The sequence below is a fragment of the Lygodium microphyllum genome, chromosome 23 (assembly GCF_053477565.2).
Source record: "Lygodium microphyllum isolate KBCC chromosome 23, Lygodium_microphyllum_v1.1.10, whole genome shotgun sequence".
NCBI lineage: Eukaryota > Viridiplantae > Streptophyta > Polypodiopsida > Schizaeales > Lygodiaceae > Lygodium > Lygodium microphyllum.
The window spans coordinates 68210099-68231681 of record NC_141157.1 but is presented as its reverse complement, the minus strand read 5'-3'; the positions used below and the strand labels follow the sequence as shown (position 1 = coordinate 68231681).

General features: G+C 41.9%; 1 protein-coding gene across 2 annotated transcripts; it reads right to left on the bottom strand.

The window, feature by feature from the left end:
• Positions 1–2478: 2478 nt before the first annotated feature.
• Positions 2479–16262, bottom strand: LOC148016296 (linoleate 9S-lipoxygenase-like). 2 transcript variants are annotated; one of them, XM_087663721.1, is made up of 9 exons: positions 15441–16262; positions 14558–14859; positions 10772–11015; positions 5055–5405; positions 4888–4973; positions 4679–4786; positions 4261–4565; positions 3831–4115; positions 2479–3724 (listed from the first exon to the last, which is right to left on the bottom strand). In XM_087663721.1, exons 1-9 carry the CDS (start codon positions 15850–15852, stop codon positions 2971–2973), a joined length of 2847 nt encoding a protein of 948 aa, XP_087519847.1. In that variant the 5' UTR covers positions 15853–16262; the 3' UTR covers positions 2479–2970. The 2 variants fall into 2 exon arrangements, with proteins under 2 accessions (XP_087519847.1, XP_087519848.1); XM_087663722.1 differs by having other exon boundaries at positions 2481–3724; positions 10772–11012; positions 15441–16261.
• Between the last annotated feature and the right edge of the window lie 5321 nt (positions 16263–21583).

Genomic DNA, 21583 nt, shown 5'->3' with positions numbered 1-21583 from the left:
CCCTTATGTTTAATCATGTAAATGCAATAAGTCATTTGGACCACAAATAGAAGCTTCAAACCATACACAATACTAAAAGTATTATCTTGTGTGCTCATCTAAACAATAAATTGATATATGCTAAACCTTTGGATGTGTTTCCAATGAGTGCCTACATACAATGCATCTATGTTTAACTTGGGTCAATATGATCCCTTAGAGTAACTTGGGTCTAAATGATCCCTTAGAGTTGCACCACACCCAAGTATGTGGACTTGTGAGTGTGCTACAAGGACTTCATGTTTGCACAACCACACTCAAGTTTAAGTTGTAGAGAGAGAGAAGGAAGAGAGAGAACAAAAAAGGAAGAAAGAGAAAGTCTTATTGACCAATCTCCAACTTCAGCAAGTTCATGGAGTACCCTCATTTTTAAAGGATACTCCATCAACTCTCTTAAGTGCTAATACCCAAGTTGCACAAGTTAAAGTGTGTTGGCCACACTTCCCATAAACACAACTACACAAACTAGCCCAAGTCAATTGAACTAGGTGTGACCTAGGTCTTACTAGTAGTATGAACTCACACAAACCAAAACAAGTATGACCTTGTAGCTCTTTCCCTATATGCAAACAAAACATCCCCTTTCAGCAACAAGTACATTGCTTGATCATATCCCACTAGCAAAGCAACCACAAGCTCCATACAATAGAGGACAAGTTTATTCTTTTAATGTCGCCTATGCCCTTATTGTAAGGCCTACAAATGTTAAGGCTATGGTCTTCCTATATGTCTTGCCAATGTTAAGCACATATACCATATGCAAGCCACACACACACACAGTCTAGAGATGGTTACGTAGCATATTAATTTGATAAGGCAATCAAAAATTAAAATTGGTATTTGGAAATGAAAAAAATAGTTTAAGATAGATATGAGGAAAGGAAGAAAAGACTAAACACTCTTCATAACAATGCAAACGACAATACTGAAATGACATATAAAACAATTAATAGCTAATTCAAATTAATTTTGATGACTTTGGTGAAATAAGACACATGTTTGTCCTATCACAAGACATGACCAAAAAATAGAGGTTGCTAATTTGTTGGACAATGGTGTTTACGTGCCACCAATCCTCGACCCGCCCACCTCAAAAACAAAAAAGGGAAAATAGGTAAATTTTGTTAGCAACAAAACACCCAATTAGTAACCAAAACCTACACATCACCTAATAGTTAAGCTAATGGCCTCACAACACACTTGCAAGAGGCCAAATCCCACTTAATGCTACCTTTTTCATTGAGAGGATTTTGTCTCTAAACCCTTGGCACTAACTATACAATTGGGCAAGAGTTGTTGCCTATCCAAATCTATCCACCACCCATTACATGTGGAGCCTATACCTTATTGCCATGCCACATTGCACTCCTATACTTTTTAGGTTAGGCAAGGGTTTTACTCAATCTATAACCAACATAAATAGGTTACCATTGTTGATTTCCCGATAATAACAAACTATACAAATTGGGCAAGAGATGTTGCCTATCCAAATCGATCCACCACCCATTAAATGTGGAGCCTATAACTTTTTGCCATGCCATATTGCACTCCTATAATTTTTAGGTTGGGCAAGGGTTTTACTCAATTTGTAACCAACATAAATAGGTTACCATTGTTGATTTCTCGATAATAACAAAACTTTGCTCATACTCTAATAGCTAAGCCAATGCCCTCACAACACACTAGCGCGAGGTCAAATCCCAAATAATGCTACATTTTTTATTGAGGATTTGTTGTCTTTATCTACCTTGGCATGAATGATGCAATTGGGCAAGGGATATTGCCTATCCAAACCTACCCATTGCTCGTTAAATGTGGAGCCTATAACTTTTTGACATGCAACATTTCTCTCCTATACTTTTTATGTTGGTCAAGGGTTTTAGTCACTGTGTATCTAGTCTAGCATAAATAGATTACCATTGTTAATTTCTCAATGATGGTGGTGGTTGTGTCATCCAAATCTTTCAATATCATGGTGATAAGCTATGCTAGCATGTGCACACAAAATGCTTGGTCGTGCACTTTGGTTCAACTTTCTCCATCAACCGCAATTAGTGTCACAAACCTTGCCTCAACATTAAGTCAAGTATTTAGAAGGGAAGAGTTAAACATCTATGGTTGAGAATGAGCTTTTTTAACAAATCACAATCGTTTGTCAAAACAATCGATCACAAGCAAATTAGGAATTAGGACAAATAGGAAAAGGGACACAACTATCAAAACCTAGGAGACAAGGATAAAAAGATTAGAAGTAGCTTCCATACAGGATACCATGGTTTTGCCTAATAGCTTTATATTTCCCACATTTCCTACAAATTTCATATTTGGGATATTGGCAACCCTCAAGTTAAATCCAATTTTGAAAGTTTGAGAGGTAATCTCATGGTTACTCAAGACCGCATCACACTATGATTTGATGGGGTTAGTGGGAATGAATTAGCCCTACTTGCACCTACTCACACAAAGAGAGAGTGGAGCATGTAGTGTTTTGGTAAACCTTACCAGCAATGGTAAACTCCATCGAAAAGGGAAGTTTAGCAATAAATCAGCAAGGCTAACGAATAAGAAATCTCATAAACTATCACCACAAACATGGCAAGCTATGGGATGATACCAGCAAGAACAACAATATTTAATTCAGAATGCAAGGCCAAATTTATATACAGATTATACAAAGAAAGAATCTCGTTAATTCAATGTTTTGTTTTGGTGTTCTGAGCCAGGTAGCAAACCCGGTTTCTCATGCAATTAGATGCGCTAAACGGTGCTGGTCAGATCGAGGTGCTATCGGGTATACCCCTGATTGTCGATTGCTTCTTTGTAGTTCTGTTCCGGCTCTTATTATCCCTTGTCAGATCGAGGTGCTATCGGGTATACCCCTGATTGTTGATTCCTTCTTTGTAGTTCTGTTCAGGCTCTTATTATCCCTCCTCAAATGGAGGTGCTATTGGGTATACCCCTGTTTGTGATCCCTTCTCCCGAGCTCGGGAAGAGGAGAGTGTATGGGACCTGGACCTCCCCATACCTGTTCTTAAGTGCAGGATTGCGATTTCTCTGATTGATGCCTCGCTCCACAAGGACGAGCTTTTCTTGAAAGCGCCTGAAAGCCTTGAGGACCTCTGGGTCGTCAGTCCAGTTGCGTGTAACACGCTGGCCGAGGTACTCCTCATTGGAGGCATGCGTCGACAGAAGCTCAATGATGGCCATGCCAATGGTGGCCTGTGAAGGGGAGGAGACTGACTTGAGCAGGAAAGCCTCTGGGTTCCCATGGAATGCTGCGGCCTCGGGCGTGCCCCTCTGCGGTATCAGCTCCCGGCCCATCGTAGGTCGGTATGGCATGTAACCCGCATATGGGTATTGTCCAAAATTGTTGGCAGCATGATGAGCAGATGCCAGCCAGATTATGGTGGTCAGAACTGTGACTAGATTCGCAGTGCCGTGCATCGGAAGCCACCAACTCTCGTCTTTCTTATCACCATGGCCCTTCTCCCTCACCTCAGTCCACCATTTCTGTAGCTCCGTATCATTCCTCACATCCTCATCCCTTTTGTAATATATGGCCACATATTCCCCCACCCATGACTCTATAGCCTCCCAAATCTCCAACCCATCTACTGCATAAGGATAGTCCGGTATGAGTAGCCTTAAACCATGCTTTGCTTTAGCATCCTTCTCTGCCATCCCTCTGCAAGCATATAAGAGCAAATGCGGAGGGTCACTGCATCATCTATAACTTTCAGCAAAGAGCAAAGGGCTTAAAAAACTGCTGTCTACATAACTCAACCATGCACCTTTTGAGTAAGTCTGCAGGCAGACCCTGCTCATCAAAGCGCCAATCCCTGTACAGCACCGAAGAGAACTCCATCGCATACCTTCCTGCAGTAAATGTCTGCTCGATAAACCCACCATGCAGGGGATTCCCAGTGTTAGCGTTTAAGAGAATTTTTCGGGCAATCGCATTGATGTTCAAGGTGTTCTTGAAGTGAGGAAGAAGAAGGACAAACAAGGGATGCATGGCACTGAGTTGCCTGTACGAAGCAATTATGATTGGTTCTATAGCTGCATGTGTTCTCAGACTGGCAGTGTACAAACAAACAAGGGAATCAGAGTTGTATTGCTTACAGACACGCACAACCCTAACCTTAAACAGTTTAACTACTAAAACTAAAACAGGACAGATGTTCACCTTCGCCTCTAGATGTACAAAGACACGAAACTTACAAATGGCTGATGAGCTGATGAACACTTGTATCATTGAGAATCGCATGAGTTTTCGCCAGCCTCCATAGCCAGCGCTCTGCTTCTTGCCCTTGGGATGGAGGAACGAAAACCTGATCAACCCTGCCATTGGTGGATGATGGTAAACTGAGCTCGATTGCTACAGGTTTCAAACGTCCTGTCTTTGTCAAGAAAAATATGCTACGGGCAGCATATGATTTGTGGCCGTCCAGGGCGTTGAACTTCTCTATATAGGGCAAAAATGCATCATGGTAGTCCAAAATAAAGAGCTTTTTCTGTTCCAGAGCCTGTTTCAACGTGCACAATACAAAGGGATGTAAGACAGCCAGAAACATACACAGGTTAGACTAGTCCAGTGTCACAGCGAGAGAGAGAGAGAGAGAGAGAGAGAGAGAGAGACCTGTTGAACACTCATTCCCTCCAAACGTGGTTCAATGTGAGCAGCAGTAATGGAAGAAGCAGGAGTACCATACACTTCAGGATTGAGCTTGCTAACAGGGGGAAAGACCTACCACCAACAACCAGTGTCATTTGGTATATAATAGGTCTTGACATGATACTGAAATTTGAATCACACAAGCATCTACACAGAGAGAGAGTAAGTGCTACCTTTAACCTTTCTATTGTAATGGGATGCATACCACCAAGTGTCTGGCGAGCAAATTCCGCATCTGAGCTCCAAGCATCTTTGCTTGCTGCAACATCATAGAAAAAAGTGCAAAATCTTAAAGCAAAGTAACAAAACCAAGCGAAGAGTAAGCATGTGAGTAGAATACCTTTAATCACCAATGGTAAGGGGAATTTTATCAAGCTAGTGTTCCCCACATCTTTGTTGGTCGTCAGCTCTGCAATCAACTCAAGACTAGACTTGGTCTCCTCCGGATGCTCATCCTCTATTCCAATGATAGGTGATAAATCTAAGCCCTTGACATAAAGATCATTCACTTCCTGCAAGGACCTAAATTGCTTCCTTCCTTTGAACAAATCCTCAACAGCAGGCATCAACAAGTGTGCTATAGCTTTGGTTGAGGAAGCCAAGAAATCTGCAGTCTTTATGCGATCAAAAAGTTCATCTCTGGGCACATAGATGAGCTCAAGTAGTGATGTTGGCTCCTCTGTAGAAGGATCTGTCAGGTGACCAAAAGAAATGAAATACCTATAGAAATTATGTAACACTTTGCACACAAGATGCAGAAAGCCTTATTTGATCAACAAGAGACTGCAACAAAATCAAGCACAAATTTGCTTCTACTAAAACTTTTTTCACAAACAGATTCATATTAATGGATATTTACATCCCACGTGCTGGTATATCAAGCTCTAAGAGAGCTTTGCAGCTTAGCCAAGACAATTTCCTTCATGTCTGTTTAACAGGTTAAGGAACTTGAAGGTATGGTCTCAGCAGCTTTCCAAAAACAGAGAACTGGCTTGGCTATGGACAGGTAAACTCTGGATGCTACCCTGTTTCTTTGTTCCTAGATAGTAACCAAAACAGAAGCCCTTATGATGTTCCAGAAATCAACTAGAGCAGGAGAAATTCTCCCCTTGCCTCCAAGAAATGCATGCCTCCAGGTTACCATACTGTGCAGTCCAGTACTCTGTCAAGCCATTTCTCAATTTTTTATTGGTCACACCCACTTACATTCCCATATAATATGATAAGGATCTTCATCAGCAATGTGGCAAAGGGGATACATAGCAGGGACTGGGGACACTTAGTTAATCTATCCCTTGTTGGCGGCCTGACCATCAAAACCTTCCAAAAAACATTAACTTCGTGACAGTTTTCATATCTGTGAAATGATTGCTTAATCACTTCAGGCTTATTCTGAATGGTATATTTTCAATTTTCAGACTCTTTCAGCTCAAAGCCAGCCAAAAGTATATTCTCAATTTTCAGACTCTTCAGCTCGGCACAAGCCAATATCTTGTGGGTTGAAGGCCAATGGTATATTCACAATTTCAGACTCTTCAGCTCAGAACCAGCCAGGAACTTGTGGTTTGAAGGCCAGCTCTCCTGATGATGGGGCACTAAAACTCCTCCCTAGAGAGAGAATCCTTGATAACTTGCACCGTAGAGACCAATCCATCTTAGTCCATAGTACCATCAGCAAGAGGGTAAAGCTCCTTCAGCACCAGAAGCAATCATATGATCAAGGTTCCTTAACACAATGGGTCACTTGCGACTGCAAATAGAAGAGGGGCAAGAGTATATCCTTGCCTAACAGATCTCACGAGTCCTGTAAGAATCCATCTAAGTAAAGTTTTGCACTTGCATTAAAATCAAGGCCCTAACCATCCTCCAGACAACTTCTATAATTTCATCCCCTTCAATGAAATTCCACCTGGCAAACAAAAGGGTCACAAGCCTCGTAAATGTCCTCAGTCAATGTGACAGAACAAGGATTCCATGGATGGGCTGGTTCAAAAAAGTTATAATGACCTAGTGTTTCTTTCAAGAAAAGAATTTTCTTTTAATAATACCTCGGAAAGATCCTTGAGGTAAAATACAAAGTACAAAAACCCATTTAAGGCAATGCTAAGTACATCATAAATACAATGGCTGAGTGAATGACCAATCTACTAGACCAATTGGCACTAAGTCCAAGAAGGTGCCTAAGTCCCATGTCTGCATAAAAGCATCTTTCCTCATCCACTTGAGGTCGCCCTGGAATCTCTCCCAACTCTCGCAGAGAATATAAATAGCCTTTTGTCCACAACCTAGAGGGTCTCTAGAGTGAAATCATCCTGAAGGTCAATGGCATGACTACACCTCACAGTCCACATGAACCAAGCAATGATGCTAGCAATCAACTCACATCTGTGTCTGTGCTCCTAAGTACATTATGTTTACAAGAAAATCGCAGTGAAATCCTACACCAATGCTGGCCAATGATAAGAAACAAGTTGCTCCCTTGAAAATCCTCATATCCAGGTCATATCCACACATTGGGCAGCAGGCCTTTGTCCCTAGACCCTAACCCAAGCTACTAGCCCCATGGTCACTACTACAATCTCAATTGCTCTCATCCATACCTCCTGGACTCTGGGACAATCCCACAAAGAGTGCCTTTGGGTCTCCTCTATTTCTCCACATCTCACACATGCTCCAAAAGCCCTACATAGTTGAGGCAGGTGCCAACTGCCAAACTCCTCTATTTCTCCACATCTCACACATGCTCCAGAAGCCCTACATAGTTGAGGCAGGTGCCAACTGCCAAACTCCTATGGGTTACAAGCCATAGGAAGAGAGATACTCTTCCTAGGTATTAAGCTATCTTTCAATCTCCTCTAAAAATATATCAAGAAAGGTGCAAAGATGCCCTATCTGTGCCAATGTTCAGTGGCTACTGGCTTTACTCCAATCTTGATCATCTTGCAAGTGGGCCACAAGGCTAGTGAGGCATACCTTCAATTCTCCTAAAAGCGTTGACGGATGGTGTTGTTGATATGCCACATTACTAGCGGGTTGATACTGGGCCATGTGAAGACCAAGAGGAGTAGGAAGAAAAAGAGTAAGTGCTAGTGCAACCAGCAATAATCCAAACGGCAATCATTATGAACTAACTTGCACACATTTAAGTTCATTTCTCATTTTGGTGACAACTAGGGTAGGACCCCTTCTCGACTTCACAAGGAGAGTGCTACCCATGGCTATGCTCAAGGTCTGATGGGCACCAAAAGTAGATTTGGGAGGCTTAGCTTGGGCCTTGGAAAACAATACTCCTTGTCCACATGATCCAAGAGCTGATAGTGAGTGCAATACCTTTTTTGAAAATGAATATTTTGCCAAATTAATCTAGTATCTTTGGTTGAGTGTCACCATTTTTGGGACTTGCCTTCCATTGTGAGAGTTCTACCACCTTTGGATTTCCCTTTGTAGTGGTCAAAACCAAAGCCCCCTATAAGATTGGTAGCAGGGAAGGGAAGGCCTTTTTATGGACTTGGTCATATAGTTGAGTATGACTTGGTATCTAGCTTTTGAACTCCCAGAAGTTTGGAAATTGAAGCAACAATATAACTTGCTACATAAATGAGAATAGATAGGTGGCAAGTTCTTTAACAATAAAGTGACCTAATCACCATCTAACTTACGTAAGCCAATGATGGCAAACTCAATCAGTAAGTGTCTATATTCAGCCATCTTAACTTTTAGATTGTCCCCTTCCTTGACAGAGAACTCTTGGAGCTTGTGATCAAGATTAATATGTTGAATTCCATCACTTCTCATAACAGTTGATAAGATTAATCCTACTATCACATACAAGGGGCAAAGTGTTGTAATTGTGAGTGAAATTCTGCATTAACTCAAACATTCATTGTGGCATTATGAACCTTCCATTGGAGAACATAGACCAAGGACTAGGTCTCAAACACTTGGGTTGCCATGGCAAAAAATGCCTTTAGTTATAAGACCCATCTGTATTTGTTGAACTTCACAACTTGGTGACAGGGTCTTAACTAAAAGCATTTTTTCCCATAGCAACCGAAGTGTCGATGCTAACGAAAGGATAGGGAGGGTAGGGATGGGAAATGGAGTGTACACTAGGAGATTGGCCCCAAAAAGCCCCCACCATGCATTGGTTAGGTATGCACAATGGATCCAATTAGGTAACTAGGCTGACTAGGCATAGGCATGGTCGCCAACTAAGTAGCCCGAGGAGGGGAAATAGCCATACTATAGGCAAGAAATGGATATTCATTCATCTAAGACTTAAGTAGACAAACGAGTGTGGATATGCACATCGTAAGCATAGGATGGATATTCCTACGTTTGAGTGGCTGTGGGTACAAGTTAGAGGGTGGGACGGGGATACTTAGCATAGCTACATCAAAATAGATAGGTGTGCTCACTTGCGAGTATATAGAACATATCGTATCTGGTAGCATTTTCGGCTATAGAGTACCAAGGTGCAAAGTACATGCACCTAAGGGGAAAGAGTAGGATAGCCTAAAGAAAACCTAATACCTAGATGGGACGAATCTAAACTAACCTGGGGGAATGAAAAGGAGCCTAGATTGAATACAAAAGATCCTAAACCTAAGGTGTTGGAAAAAGATGGAATAGAATCTAAGGTTGAAAAGGCAAGAGTAGAGTCTGATCATAAGATCCTAACATCATGACAAAAAAAAATTGAATGCATCTATGATGAGTCTAGGACTAGAGAGACTTGTGAATGAGTAGCACCACAAACATGCTCTAATGAAACAAGAGGTGGAAGTATCAGTATATCTATATTTGTTCTACTTCTAGAACCTCCTCCATTTATATTTACTAGTATAACAGTTTTGAGTTTCTTTGGTAAGTTACAAACAATTGTGATGAAGATAATGGATTGCTAACCATTCCAAAAGTGGCTTTTCCTTACCAAACTAAGAGACAGCCATCCTCACCAACTAAATGCCCTAGCTCATGCGCAGCTCCTTGAAAATGTGCCTTTGCAAAAGTAGAAGAAAGCTGGAGGAATATGTGGATGATAGAACTCAAAATACCTTCCTTGTAAGGATTCAATCTACTCCTCACCCATCATCCTTCCAAAATTTGGTCTACTTGGAGAAGAGAGAGATAAAGCATTGTTCTCCACATCAAGACCATAATGTTGCATCAAGGCATCCAATGAAGGAGTGGCTTGAATAGACACCATAGGATCCCAAGATGAAGGAGTTTGAGACATTATGAGTAGTTGTGTATCACTGGTTAAAACCAAGCTTTTCACAATGCAACATACCCTTTAGAAGAGCACCAGCTCTAATACCATGTGAAGATGCGCTAGGGTTTTTATTAAAAACACAAAGTGTACAAACAAGTCTTAACACACGGTGAACTCAAACAAGAATGCAAAGGAGAAGAAGAAATGGATGGACAGACGAATGATGAAAGGGGTGAGATATAATTGCAAGGGTTCTAAAGGAGCAAAGAGTGTCCAACAACCACCACCTCTCATGGAAGCAAGCTGAGGGGGAGTACTGAGAGTATCATCCAAGTGCTAATCCTGAGTGCAGCAAACCACCGATGTCCATGAAGAAAGCTGATGCAAAGAGCAAAAGACAGTAGGGCAGCAGGCTGGATGTCAAAACACAACAACATTGGTGCTGAGAGTCACAAAATAGAGCAATGTACTGCCTAGCATCAATGTTTGTCTAACAAAGAAGCAGCTGGAAGCCAAAATGCAGCCACCAGAAGGGGCTGAGAATGCAGACAACTGGTCCAGATGCTGAAGGCTAATTGTTCATGCAGTTGCATTTAAGTTTGCAGTGGTAAATTGTAATCTCTACATCCCATGCAAGAAAGGTACTAGCTATAATAGTTACAATTTAGCTTCACTGATTTCATATCATTTCATGTGAAGGATTATTTGTAAACTTACTAGTGGATAAACAAGAATGGAAATCAAAAGTAATGAAGTTCAATTACACAATGTGTATCATATGACCTCTCAGAAAGCTTTCAGACTTTTCTCATTACCATTTCAGATTACACATGGTAACATACCAGCTCTATTTTTTTTACGTCCTGTGTAACATCTTCTCGGGTATGGGTAAACTTTAGAACCACCTAATGTAGGTCTAGCATACGCTTCTCCCTTGTTTGGATCTCCCAAATCATTGTATACATCATAATCATAAATACGATCAGCTTCTTCTCTCTGTCCTTTTCCATCTCCTCGTAATTGTTTAAGCTCCTCATCTCGTAAAGCTTGCAAGCCTGGAGGTGTTTGACCAGGAAGGTAGACCTGCTTCAAGCAAAAGAAAAGCAGTGGAAGCAAGATAAGCATGGAGTAAAGCTGCCAAGAGACATCCATCCTTCCCTTTCTGAAGAATTACATTTTAAATACCTGTGAGTTAAGCATCTCAGACAGCCACTTTTGAGTTCCTAACAAAAGTATGTTGTAATTATAATCGAAGAATCCACAGGATCGATTAAGGATGCACACTTACAAATTCCAATTCCATTGAAGGCTAGTAATTCAGGACATGACCTTTTTAAGAAAAAGAAAATCAGGCCCATATAAACCAACTGGTGTAGAGGTTGCCCAAACCTAGCACGCAACCTGAGCCAAAAGGACAAAGGATCTTTCTTGAGGAGCTTTTCGCTTAGCTCTGCTTGAAAAGAAAAGTCCAACAGCTTCCTGCTGCCTATCTTGCAACTCCATCAACTACTTTGTGGCTGGTATAGAGTCCACCATCTACCATCTTGTGCTACTCTTCATGTTCATGCGTAAGCCCTATGGACCTTATGCAGCTCTTGTGCGGGCAAATGAACTTCCCTGCTATTTACCCTCACTTCTCCCCTTTCCACACTTCTTTAACTCGTTTCCCTGGTCTATATCCCTTCAGCTTATAGATTCAGTCCATAACTGCTAATACAACAATGTCACAACAAATTTCACTAGTGCTTTCTCACATTTAGCATAATGGTTGATGCTCTAGGCACTTTACAACCTATGGTAATGAATATGATAGAACTCAATAACCATTTCTGTATAAACACAATATTAGTGAGTTTGGGAATCTCCCAATTCTAATTTTTTGAATACTAAAAAGGTGGCACCTGAATAACATGCCCATAAGTTTCTCAAAGCCATATGATGTGACCTATCATTGAAAAGCGCTTGAAAATGTGTCTAGCCCCTCACACACACACACATGCACACACACATGCACATGCACACACTCCTTATGTGGCTGCACACATGTACACATACGCACTATAAATACGAGCTATGGATGAGGCAAACACATATATGGTCCTCACATGGTCGCCATGCACACATAGGCAGTCAGCAAACACAAGCTATGGATAAGCCAAAGACAAAAGTGACAACAAACACAAAGCTTATAGATGTCCTTTGCCAGCATAGCTGCCTCTTTTGATCTAGTCATATACATGCAGCAGAATATTCCAGTCATCTCCACTATTGCCAAGCTCTAAATGTTCTTGATACCTGTTTTGTACAACAGGAACCTTTGGACCTTGACATTCTTGTTATACAAGAGGAGGAGCTTGACACTGTGTCAAAGCTCCTCCGTACACGTGGCTGTATCAATCGACTCAAAGTCCCTCCACATGCAGGTCGATGACCTACACTATGGACAAAGTGGACTGGATGCTCTGCTTGTCCATACACAGGTTCACATTGTCCCTAATCCTGGTACAAGAAGAACGAGGACAACCAATAGCCCAAAGAGAAGGAAGAGAACGTGAAGCAAGCAATGAACCTGACACTTGTGATTGCTTGGCTCAGTTGATGGAGCATCCCCTTGTGAGGAGGTACAATCATCAACCATGGCTAGTCAACTTTAGGAGGTACTTCGTCAACCATGACTAGTCAACTTCAGAATCAATATGTACCATTCTTAGAAATGGGTTTATTAGTCATGTAAGAACACTTGTTCTAACTCTTAGAACAGCTAATGAAGCTATGCTTAAGGTCAACTTCTCCAAGAAACTACAGCACATGAAGCTCTACCTCCTCCAACATGTGCAGCCAATCGTAATCAACAAAACCCCTTACAAGCACATGCAAGTATAAGTGCACACATGGTTTCTAAACTGAGTAAAATGTAGGGGCAGCCACTAGCATCCCACATGAAGAGCGAATGGGCAGGCTTCTAGGACAGGTAGGCACACAGCAGGCAGGCTGCTAGTTGAGGCAGCAGCAGGCAAACCAATGCCAATTGTGCGGATTGCCAGCTAGGTTGGTCAACCAGGCTGTGGGTAATCCATGCAAAGGGCCAGCTGTATAAAAAGGCCCAGTTTCCACATGCCAGTACAAGCATTTCCCAAGGAAGTGTCACAGGAACATCCATATTTAGAGAGAGTTCTATTTCAGACTAAGAACCGGGTCTGACTAGAATTGTGCAGTAAAGGATTGTACTTGGTTATTCACCAACATGATTGGTGGAATTATCATTAATCTTGTAAATCAGTGACCCCATTTTCTCCCCCTTTACAGATTATCACTGTTGTCTATGCAAGTTTAAGGACTACAACTGACTTTGTTCTCCCGGATATTGTGCACCTCAAACTCAGAAACTAAGGGCACATCACCCATGGCATCCAAAGCATCTAAACCAGCAGAAAGAAATAGTTGACTAGTTTCACAAGACAATCATTCCTGCAAATGACAACTAAGAGTTAGCTCACAGGAAACTTGCTCCTTACAATTTGCCACACCAAGTTCCAATGAATGAATTGTCCCAACCACAAACACAATAAACATGCATGGCTCTATCTACCCAATCATCCTCAAACCCAATAAGAATGTACCAAGCGATGAAGCCATCCATACCATGACCTTGGCACCCCATACTACGAATCGGGACATCAAGAATGAATGCATGCAGCACATCCTACGTGTATGCTATTCCCAAGAGAGGTGCTCCTCGACTTCTGACTTCCTCGATGGTGTGACTCTTGGGATGCTTGCCCCAATAATCCTAATGGTCTAGGCCTCCTGGCCAATAATATACTACTACCACTTTTATAAACCCACAAGGATCTCTAGCAGTAGCATCGGTGCTCGCTAGCTCAAAAGCATTTTCAGCATGGAACATGCTGAATAGGTCATCGATCTAAATCAGGGAGTCAACAATTCGTGCCAGGTAGCTCATACATGCAGCCTGCATAATAAAAGAACATGCTTTTAGCTTGAAGCTCTATGCATATTTGACATTTGTCAGCTTGCAAAATTCGAATATATCAGGAGTCTAATCCACGAGATCAACAGAACAGCCACAAGACTGAACTCCTGTTAATGTTGTGCATCTGACCCTGTTTGCTGTCTATAATGACAACCTGTAGTGCCCATATGATCAACATGTTTCGTTGAATGCGGCAATGATGACCAGTACAAAGATGAGAGATGTTATCTTTTCAAGTCACCGGCATGCTATGGACCAAGAATTCATATAAAACCCTGTTCACAGTCCCCTCAAACAAGGCCCATGAATCACTTTTACTAAGAGCTTAGGATCTGATTCTCATTAAGTTGATTCTCCTGTAGGTGCACTCATGAAGCCTATTTGCTTCCTCTTACATGGAGGAACAAAAAAAGCCTAGGCTCGATTATCTCAAAACAGAAAATTTAGATTGAGAAATCGAGATTCCTCAATACATGGCTATGATTCGATCCTCTGAACTTCTACTATCATATGGAGCATTTATTTCATGCTAATCCTTTTCGTGTTACAAAAAGACTGAAACAAAACCAGATAAACTGTATCTAAAATGAGACACATGACTGTCCATCAACATCAAAAAAAGAAGTGAACACACCTGATTGCTGAAAAAAATTCGAGGACCATGGTACTTCCTTGAGTTATATACCCAAGAGTTGCATGGGAAATGAATTTGGCTGTCATCTGGCATCTCCAAAGTGACTGAATCAAGAAAGAACTCAGAATGGTGATTATTAGTGACCAAAAGAGCACCAGGTTTGCCAAAGCCTTTGTCAACAACAAAGTTCAAATGAAATTCTGTGCCAGGATCAGCTAGCAGCAGGTTACGCTTCGAATGCCAATGTTCGAGATGCACCTTCTTGCTCACAGCACCAATGCCATGATATTCTGCTGTTTCCACTGTTGACACAACAAGGGACAAACAAGCAAGTGTTAACTCCAAAGATTTCTTTGCCTTGTTCTTAAGAAAGAGAACAAATAGTATCCACCAAAAAAACTCGTTCTGTGATGTTTGCAGAACAACAGAAACAAATTAATGGAACACAATAAGCTTAAACAGGATGATGCTCTCAGTGAGAGTTAAGACTTCTGTCATTTTTCCTTGTCTTGAGACGTTTTTTGAGAGGGGCTAAGAATGGCGCAATCCTTATACATAACCTAAGTGAGCATGGATGCCTGGGGCCGAATCAAAGGTAAAAGCATTGCGAGTCCACCAGATGTACTCCTCTCTCTCTCTCTCGTTCTCTCTCTATTTTGTGCGCTCTCTCTCTCTCTCTCTCTCTCTCTCTCTCTCTCTCTCTCTTTTGTGCGCTCTCTCTCTCTGCAGTAGCTCTGAAAAAGAGAACTTTTAGACGTTTTACCTCGTGGGAAACGCTATGCTATTCCCATGTAGCAGCACACTCTCTCTCCCCGACCTCTCTCCCACGAGAGAGAAAGAGAGAGGCGCGCGACGCAGTAGTGCAGCAGGCTATACTAATTACCTGCGCTAGTGGTTGCTGTTGCCGAGGAGGAGCTGCTGGCCGAGCTGGAGCTGGACACCGCCGAGGGAGGATCATTTGGCGAGGCCTGCTCCTGCTGTACAGCTTGTGCTTGCGAGTATTCTAATGCTTGATCATCTGCAGTCGAATCAGCTGTGCTGACGAGCTGAAAGAAGACGCGGCGCCCCACAAGCTCACTCAGATCGTCGCCCACGCTGGCGACCGTGTCGGCGAGGTCCAGGAAGCCCTTCTTCCGCAGCAGCACCCTCCCGCGGATGATGCTCACCGACCTGCTGCTGCCTCTCTCATCATATTCACCCGCTGCATTAAGAGCCGGGCGAGAGGGAGGGTGGCCCTGCCTCCGGAATATGGCACGTCTGATGACACTGCAAAAGCTAGTGCAATCCACTGGCATGATGATAGATATATAAATATGTATATGTATATCGATGATACGTTTATGCAATGCCAATCGTGCGTCGTCAGTTGATGTGATCTCACTGTCTCGTTGCTGCGACCCAGATAGAGTACTATATAGAGGCCTTATGGGCCGGGCCTATACTTAACTCATTTAGCCGCCATCGGAGCTGCCATTGAACAAGAATAAGGAAAGCATCCCGCCCCCGCAGCACGCTATGCTTCGATGATGCTTCTAAGTTCTCTTCCTTCAACCCGCACCAGGAAATGCCTTCGCCTGGGAGGATGCAAAGACGTAATCTTCCACACGCATCAAACTCGATCGAAGGCAGGACACCAGTTGAAGATTGAGAGTCGAGACTGCTTTGGTTGTTTTCCGTCTTTAAAGAAATCTTGGGAAACGCTAAAAGAGAATCCTACGAATCGCTGCATGCATGTATGATGTCAGTACGTACACGATACAACGCATACCATCAACAATTGTCCTTTCCTGTCCGGTTTATATATCCCCGTGAGTCTATAAGAGCCTGGGGCCCCGGTGAGTCGGTGACTCGTGGAGTCGTGAGTCGTCAGTCCCAGGGCTAGTGCAGCGAGTAAGAGCCGGGTCACACCCACGGCTAATAGTTCCCCTCCCCCCCTATTAGCTCTCGGTCACGCCCAGCGCTCGTGGGGTTAGTGGGGCTACAATCCTCCCACCTTCACCCCACAAACCTGCTAGAAACCACAGGTTCTAACTTAGCATTGTAAATGCTAGCCAATAGTATGTCGTCCTTTTCTCCCTTTTTCACTTCGTCTAATCGAACTCACACCAACATCCTATCATCCTCTTTTCCTCCTGCTGCAAATCCTAACATGTTTGCTAACACAATGTTAACAAGGTTTAAGGCATCCAAGGCACCCTTTTAACCCACCAGCCCCTAGCCATGAAGACGATCTAATGACCCATTCACATGTTTGCTATGGTGCAACATTTTAAGCAAATCCCACATCTAAATACATTGCAACAGTCATGCCACATGCAAGTATTAACCAAACTTGTTTGTGAAATTAGCAAGTAGAGCTATCGCCTTGTATAGCAAATATGACAATGTTCACACAATAAGCGACCCAACATTCCATGCACAAGGAACACTAATATATTTTATTTTGAACCACTCTTGGATCCTTCTTGCCATACAGTAAGGAATCTTTTAACAATTTGAGCCAAAGTCTTTTTCATGTTGTTGGAAAATAACGATTGAATCAATGTTTTAGAATAAAGAAGAATTTTTTCTTTCTTGCAACATTTTGAGAAGGCTTTTAGAAAACTTGAGCCAACTCTAGGATGAAACAAACCCATCTTTTCTCGAAACCCCAAAGAATGTGCCACTTGCAACTTAAATTTTTGCTACACTTGTAAAAAGTGTTGCAATTACTTCATGTAGATGCACACTCCAATGTGAAAGAAGCCATGTTTGAATTCATACCACTAAAAAGACTCGTTTTATAAGCAGATTGCAATGTTGTGGCGAGGAAGCCTATCAATATCTCTATAATGTGCTCAAAACTTAATGCAATACGTGGACACTTAGGGTGTGCTCATGTACAACTTTATGTATGCTTATGGCACTATTCATAACTTAATAGTGTCATAAGTGTACATAAAGTTTTATGTTAACACATTAGTGTTCGAGTACTATGTTATAGCAATGATCTTATTTATCTTTTACAACTTGAATCGTTGAGTGTGCCCAACAAAAACAAGAAGCATTTTTTAAAAAATGTGAATATAGAAATAATATATATTATGTGATAAAAGAGAAATTTACAACCTCCTTCTCAAAAAAGAGAGTAGGAGAAAGCTATATCTAAGAGAGATTATGGCTAGGGAAACTGAACTACGATCGCACTTGTACTTTGGAGAAGGCTTTCACTACAATTCGGTAGATATGCTTCTTACTCTTCAGAGAGTTGAAAATAGCTACTACAAGATCACTTACAATCTTCTCATACACATTCTCAATGTCATGCTTGTTGAATTTCCATCTTCCATGAGCTGTGTCATTCCTGCACCTCCATATATTGTTGTAAGACTGCCACTCTAATCATGGCCCAAATCAGCCAAGCTTCCTCAGCCATAGTGCTACAATCCCCTAGAAGAGCTTGTTTAAGGTTAATGGTGCTAAAGAAGCTAGCTTTGAACATTAGATTCTCCACCTTTTTCCAAGCTTTCCTTACTCAGATGCACTCCTAGAACAAGTGTGGGATGGTTTCTTTATTTTTGTTGTAGAACACACAGAGAGGGTTTGAAGCAAGGAAAGAGCAGGTCTTTTTCTTGGTAAGGAGGGGCATGAATAGAATCATCCACATGAAGAGATTGAGTTTGAAGATGGGGCTGGCATTCCAAACTCTTCTATCTCTTCTCTCCCAAACTTCCACCACTAAGTTAAAGGGAAACATGTTGGACCATCTGGTTTTCAACCTATGTAGGTAAATAGGTGAGGGGATGTGAAAGTGTTTCCTTTTTTTTTTGCCTTGTCCAAGTGGAAGCCTGATGGGGTTTGAAGCAATCTCAAGGGGAGGGACATGACAAGGAGAGAGGCCATGGGCCAATCTTCCTTTTTGTGCCCAAAAACTTCTACAACCTAGGCGAGTTCTTCATTTGAAAGGGAGAATTCCCAGATTTGTTCCCTACAAGATTTCCATTTGGCTTCATGTACATTCCATAAATCTAACCATTAGCTTAGCCCCTTTGCATTTATCTTAGAGGATAGAGACTTGTTGACTGAAATTGGGCAGTAATCGCCCTTATAGGCCCTTTTATGAGACCAATTGGCTGGAGCACAGAGGGGTCACCTTTGTGGTTCTCTTTCCAAATTGTGGCTATTAGAAAGGACTTCCAACAAAGTAACAGGCTCCTAGCTACTGTAGAGCCTTTAATTTTGATTGTAAGCATGTCTCCCATTAGGATCTCTATGAAACTTAGGCCTTGCACCTTGGGGGAGCATTGAGCTTGTCGTTGTAGAAAGAAGCTGATGATGGAGTGCTAGGGTTGACTCCAATCTATATTTTGAAGTAGTGAGAAAAAAATTCTTACAACTTTGTGGGTGGCTGACCTCCTCTAATCCCCATCCTCCTTTCTCTTTCGAGGCACACCTTATTACCTCTATAAGTTGTCCTGTGATCCCTATTCAAAAATCTTCAAATCCTCTCCAATCACTAACCAGAACCACTAGTAGAATTCTCCCCGAAGGCCGTTAGGACCTGGGGATTTATTATGCTTCAGGCATTTAACTACCAACTCCAATTCAGCTATTGAGAATGGACTCTTCAATTTGTAGTTTTGCTCCCCTTGTATTTTCTTATCAATTAACCCCAAGAGCTCGGCCATTTTATGCATGACTCTCTGAGAAAGATCAAGAGGGGTACCTACTAGGCCTTCAAGGTATTTATCAAAGGACTTTGCTATTTTCCAATCCTTTGTGCATTGCTCCCCATTTTTGTTGAGCACAGAGATTACCGTGTCATGCTTCTACTTCGATTTTAGGACATGGAAATAGAATTTATTTGGGGCTTCTCCTTCCATTGACCACTTGGACTTGAGTTGGATTTTTGCAACCTCAATCCTCCTCTATTCCTGTGTTTGTAGGAAGGCCTCAACATTTCCGAGCAGCTTTAGTATCTAGTCATTCGATGATTCTACTAGAGCTAGTAGAAGGTCATTCCTCCTCTACGTTGCTACTTCTTCTAGTTGTCTTGTTCTCCTTGCTTTGTTGCGACCATATCCTTTAGAGAATCATATGAGACAGCATCAATGCACCTTGCCCAATTGACACGTGGGGGGTCCTCGAGCATGTTGGAGGTCTCCTACTATATCCTTTGGATGGCCTTGCAATACGTTGATTCCTACAAAAAGGATGTATTTAATATGAAAGGGGGGGCCACTAGAAGATTTTTTATAGCAGATCTGAATAAAAATAGTACAACCGAGATATGATCAGAGTCTATCACCTCATTTAGGTGCAAAAGTCGATGCTTAGAGTCCATCCAACAAACATTGATGTTGCCATAGGCTCAATCAAGGCAAGCTCCTCTCCATGTTGTGCCCTAGTGGGTGGTGATTATGGCATGTGTATTGTAATGGGATATAGAACTAACGAGCAATGTCTTTCAGTCCCTTTTCGAGCCACTAGGGTCAACCATGCCTATTGCTCATCCTCAATCATAGTGCTGGAACCATGTGACCTATCATCCATATCCTTTGTCATATTCTAGTCCCCTATTAATAAGGGTTGGGGAGCATCTATTTGATCAACGAGCCAATTCCAAAGCCTTGCCCGCTAGGCAGACACATTAGGGATGTAAATCAAGCCGACTACTAAGCCCTCACCATCCCATTTCATTCTAACTCCTACTGCTAAACCATTGTGATCTTGCCAAATGATTGTCGAGTGGAGAGAGCCTTTGATGCATAGGGCAGTACCTCCTTTTCCCTTAGTTCTTGCTTCTATGTAGATTTGGTAGCTTGCAGAGCTTCTAAGGGATCATTGTCTATTTTGATTTCTTGCAGAGCTATAATGTCAAGTTTGTGCCTTTTAACTGGTCTGAAGCATAGGGTCTTCCTCCTTTCACTTGCAGAAGCCCCGAACGTTCCATGACAAGATTTTGATTTTCTTCAATAGCCTACTCATCTTCCTCTTCCATATGGTCACTTTCTTCATCCACCAACAATGAGGTGAATACATTCTTAACCACCAAAGGCTGTCTGGCAAGGGATTTGAGACTTTGTTTTTTTTTCATACCTTTCTTCTGCACCAATCTAGAGGCATGAGTTGGTGCCTCATTTTCTTTATTCCCATCATCCTTAACTTTGCTCCTATTGTTAGCGATGGGAATCGATGGCAAGGCATTGCTCGATTTGGATGTGGAGGGTTTAGGATTTGGCTTTGCTTGCACGCTCAGTGGTGCTGTGGCCTCCTTAACTTGCTCTTTCCCTTTTGCATTCACTTGTGACAAGGCCTCTCATGAATATCGAGTAATCATCTGATTAGGTGGGGGGGTGGGGGGGTTTTGAGGCTAAGGCAAGGTAGAGTTTCTAGCTTTTGTGCTGGCCAACCTCTGGGGGCATGCTTTGGTGAAGTGCCCACGTTCCTTGCAAATGTAGCATGCATGCAATCACTCAAGCACACTTCCAAAGAAAACAAGTAGCATTAATGATAAAAAAACACCAACTATAGTGTGGCAACAAGGATCACCATACTCTCGAAGAACAAGGCACAACTACTCCTCAAAATTGAGTTTAGTACACAAAGTAAGCCTTCGTCTCTAGTTAATACCAAATGACAAAAGCATTAAATCTTAATAATACGCAAAGGACAAGTTTCATTGGTTGGCTCCTTGAGATTTGCAAAAAGCAAACAACATAAAATTTAAAACTATCAATTGTGATAACCTTGTTGTTATTCGACCTTTTGATTCAAAAGTAAGATTTTGTTTATTAGCTTCACAATGGTTTTTTAAACCAATCTTCTAGTGTTGTCACATATCGAGATATCTTTTTTTTCTAAATAATGCAATCTTTGTATTAGCATCTTGAGATAACTTGCTTAAGCTAAAAGGGATGAAATTCATGGTAGTAAAGGTTTCATTGTATGTGCACATCTCATAGTTGGAAGTATAAGGCCTTACACTTTACCATCTAATAAAGTATTCTCAAACTTGCACTTATCATAGAAATCTTAACAATATGC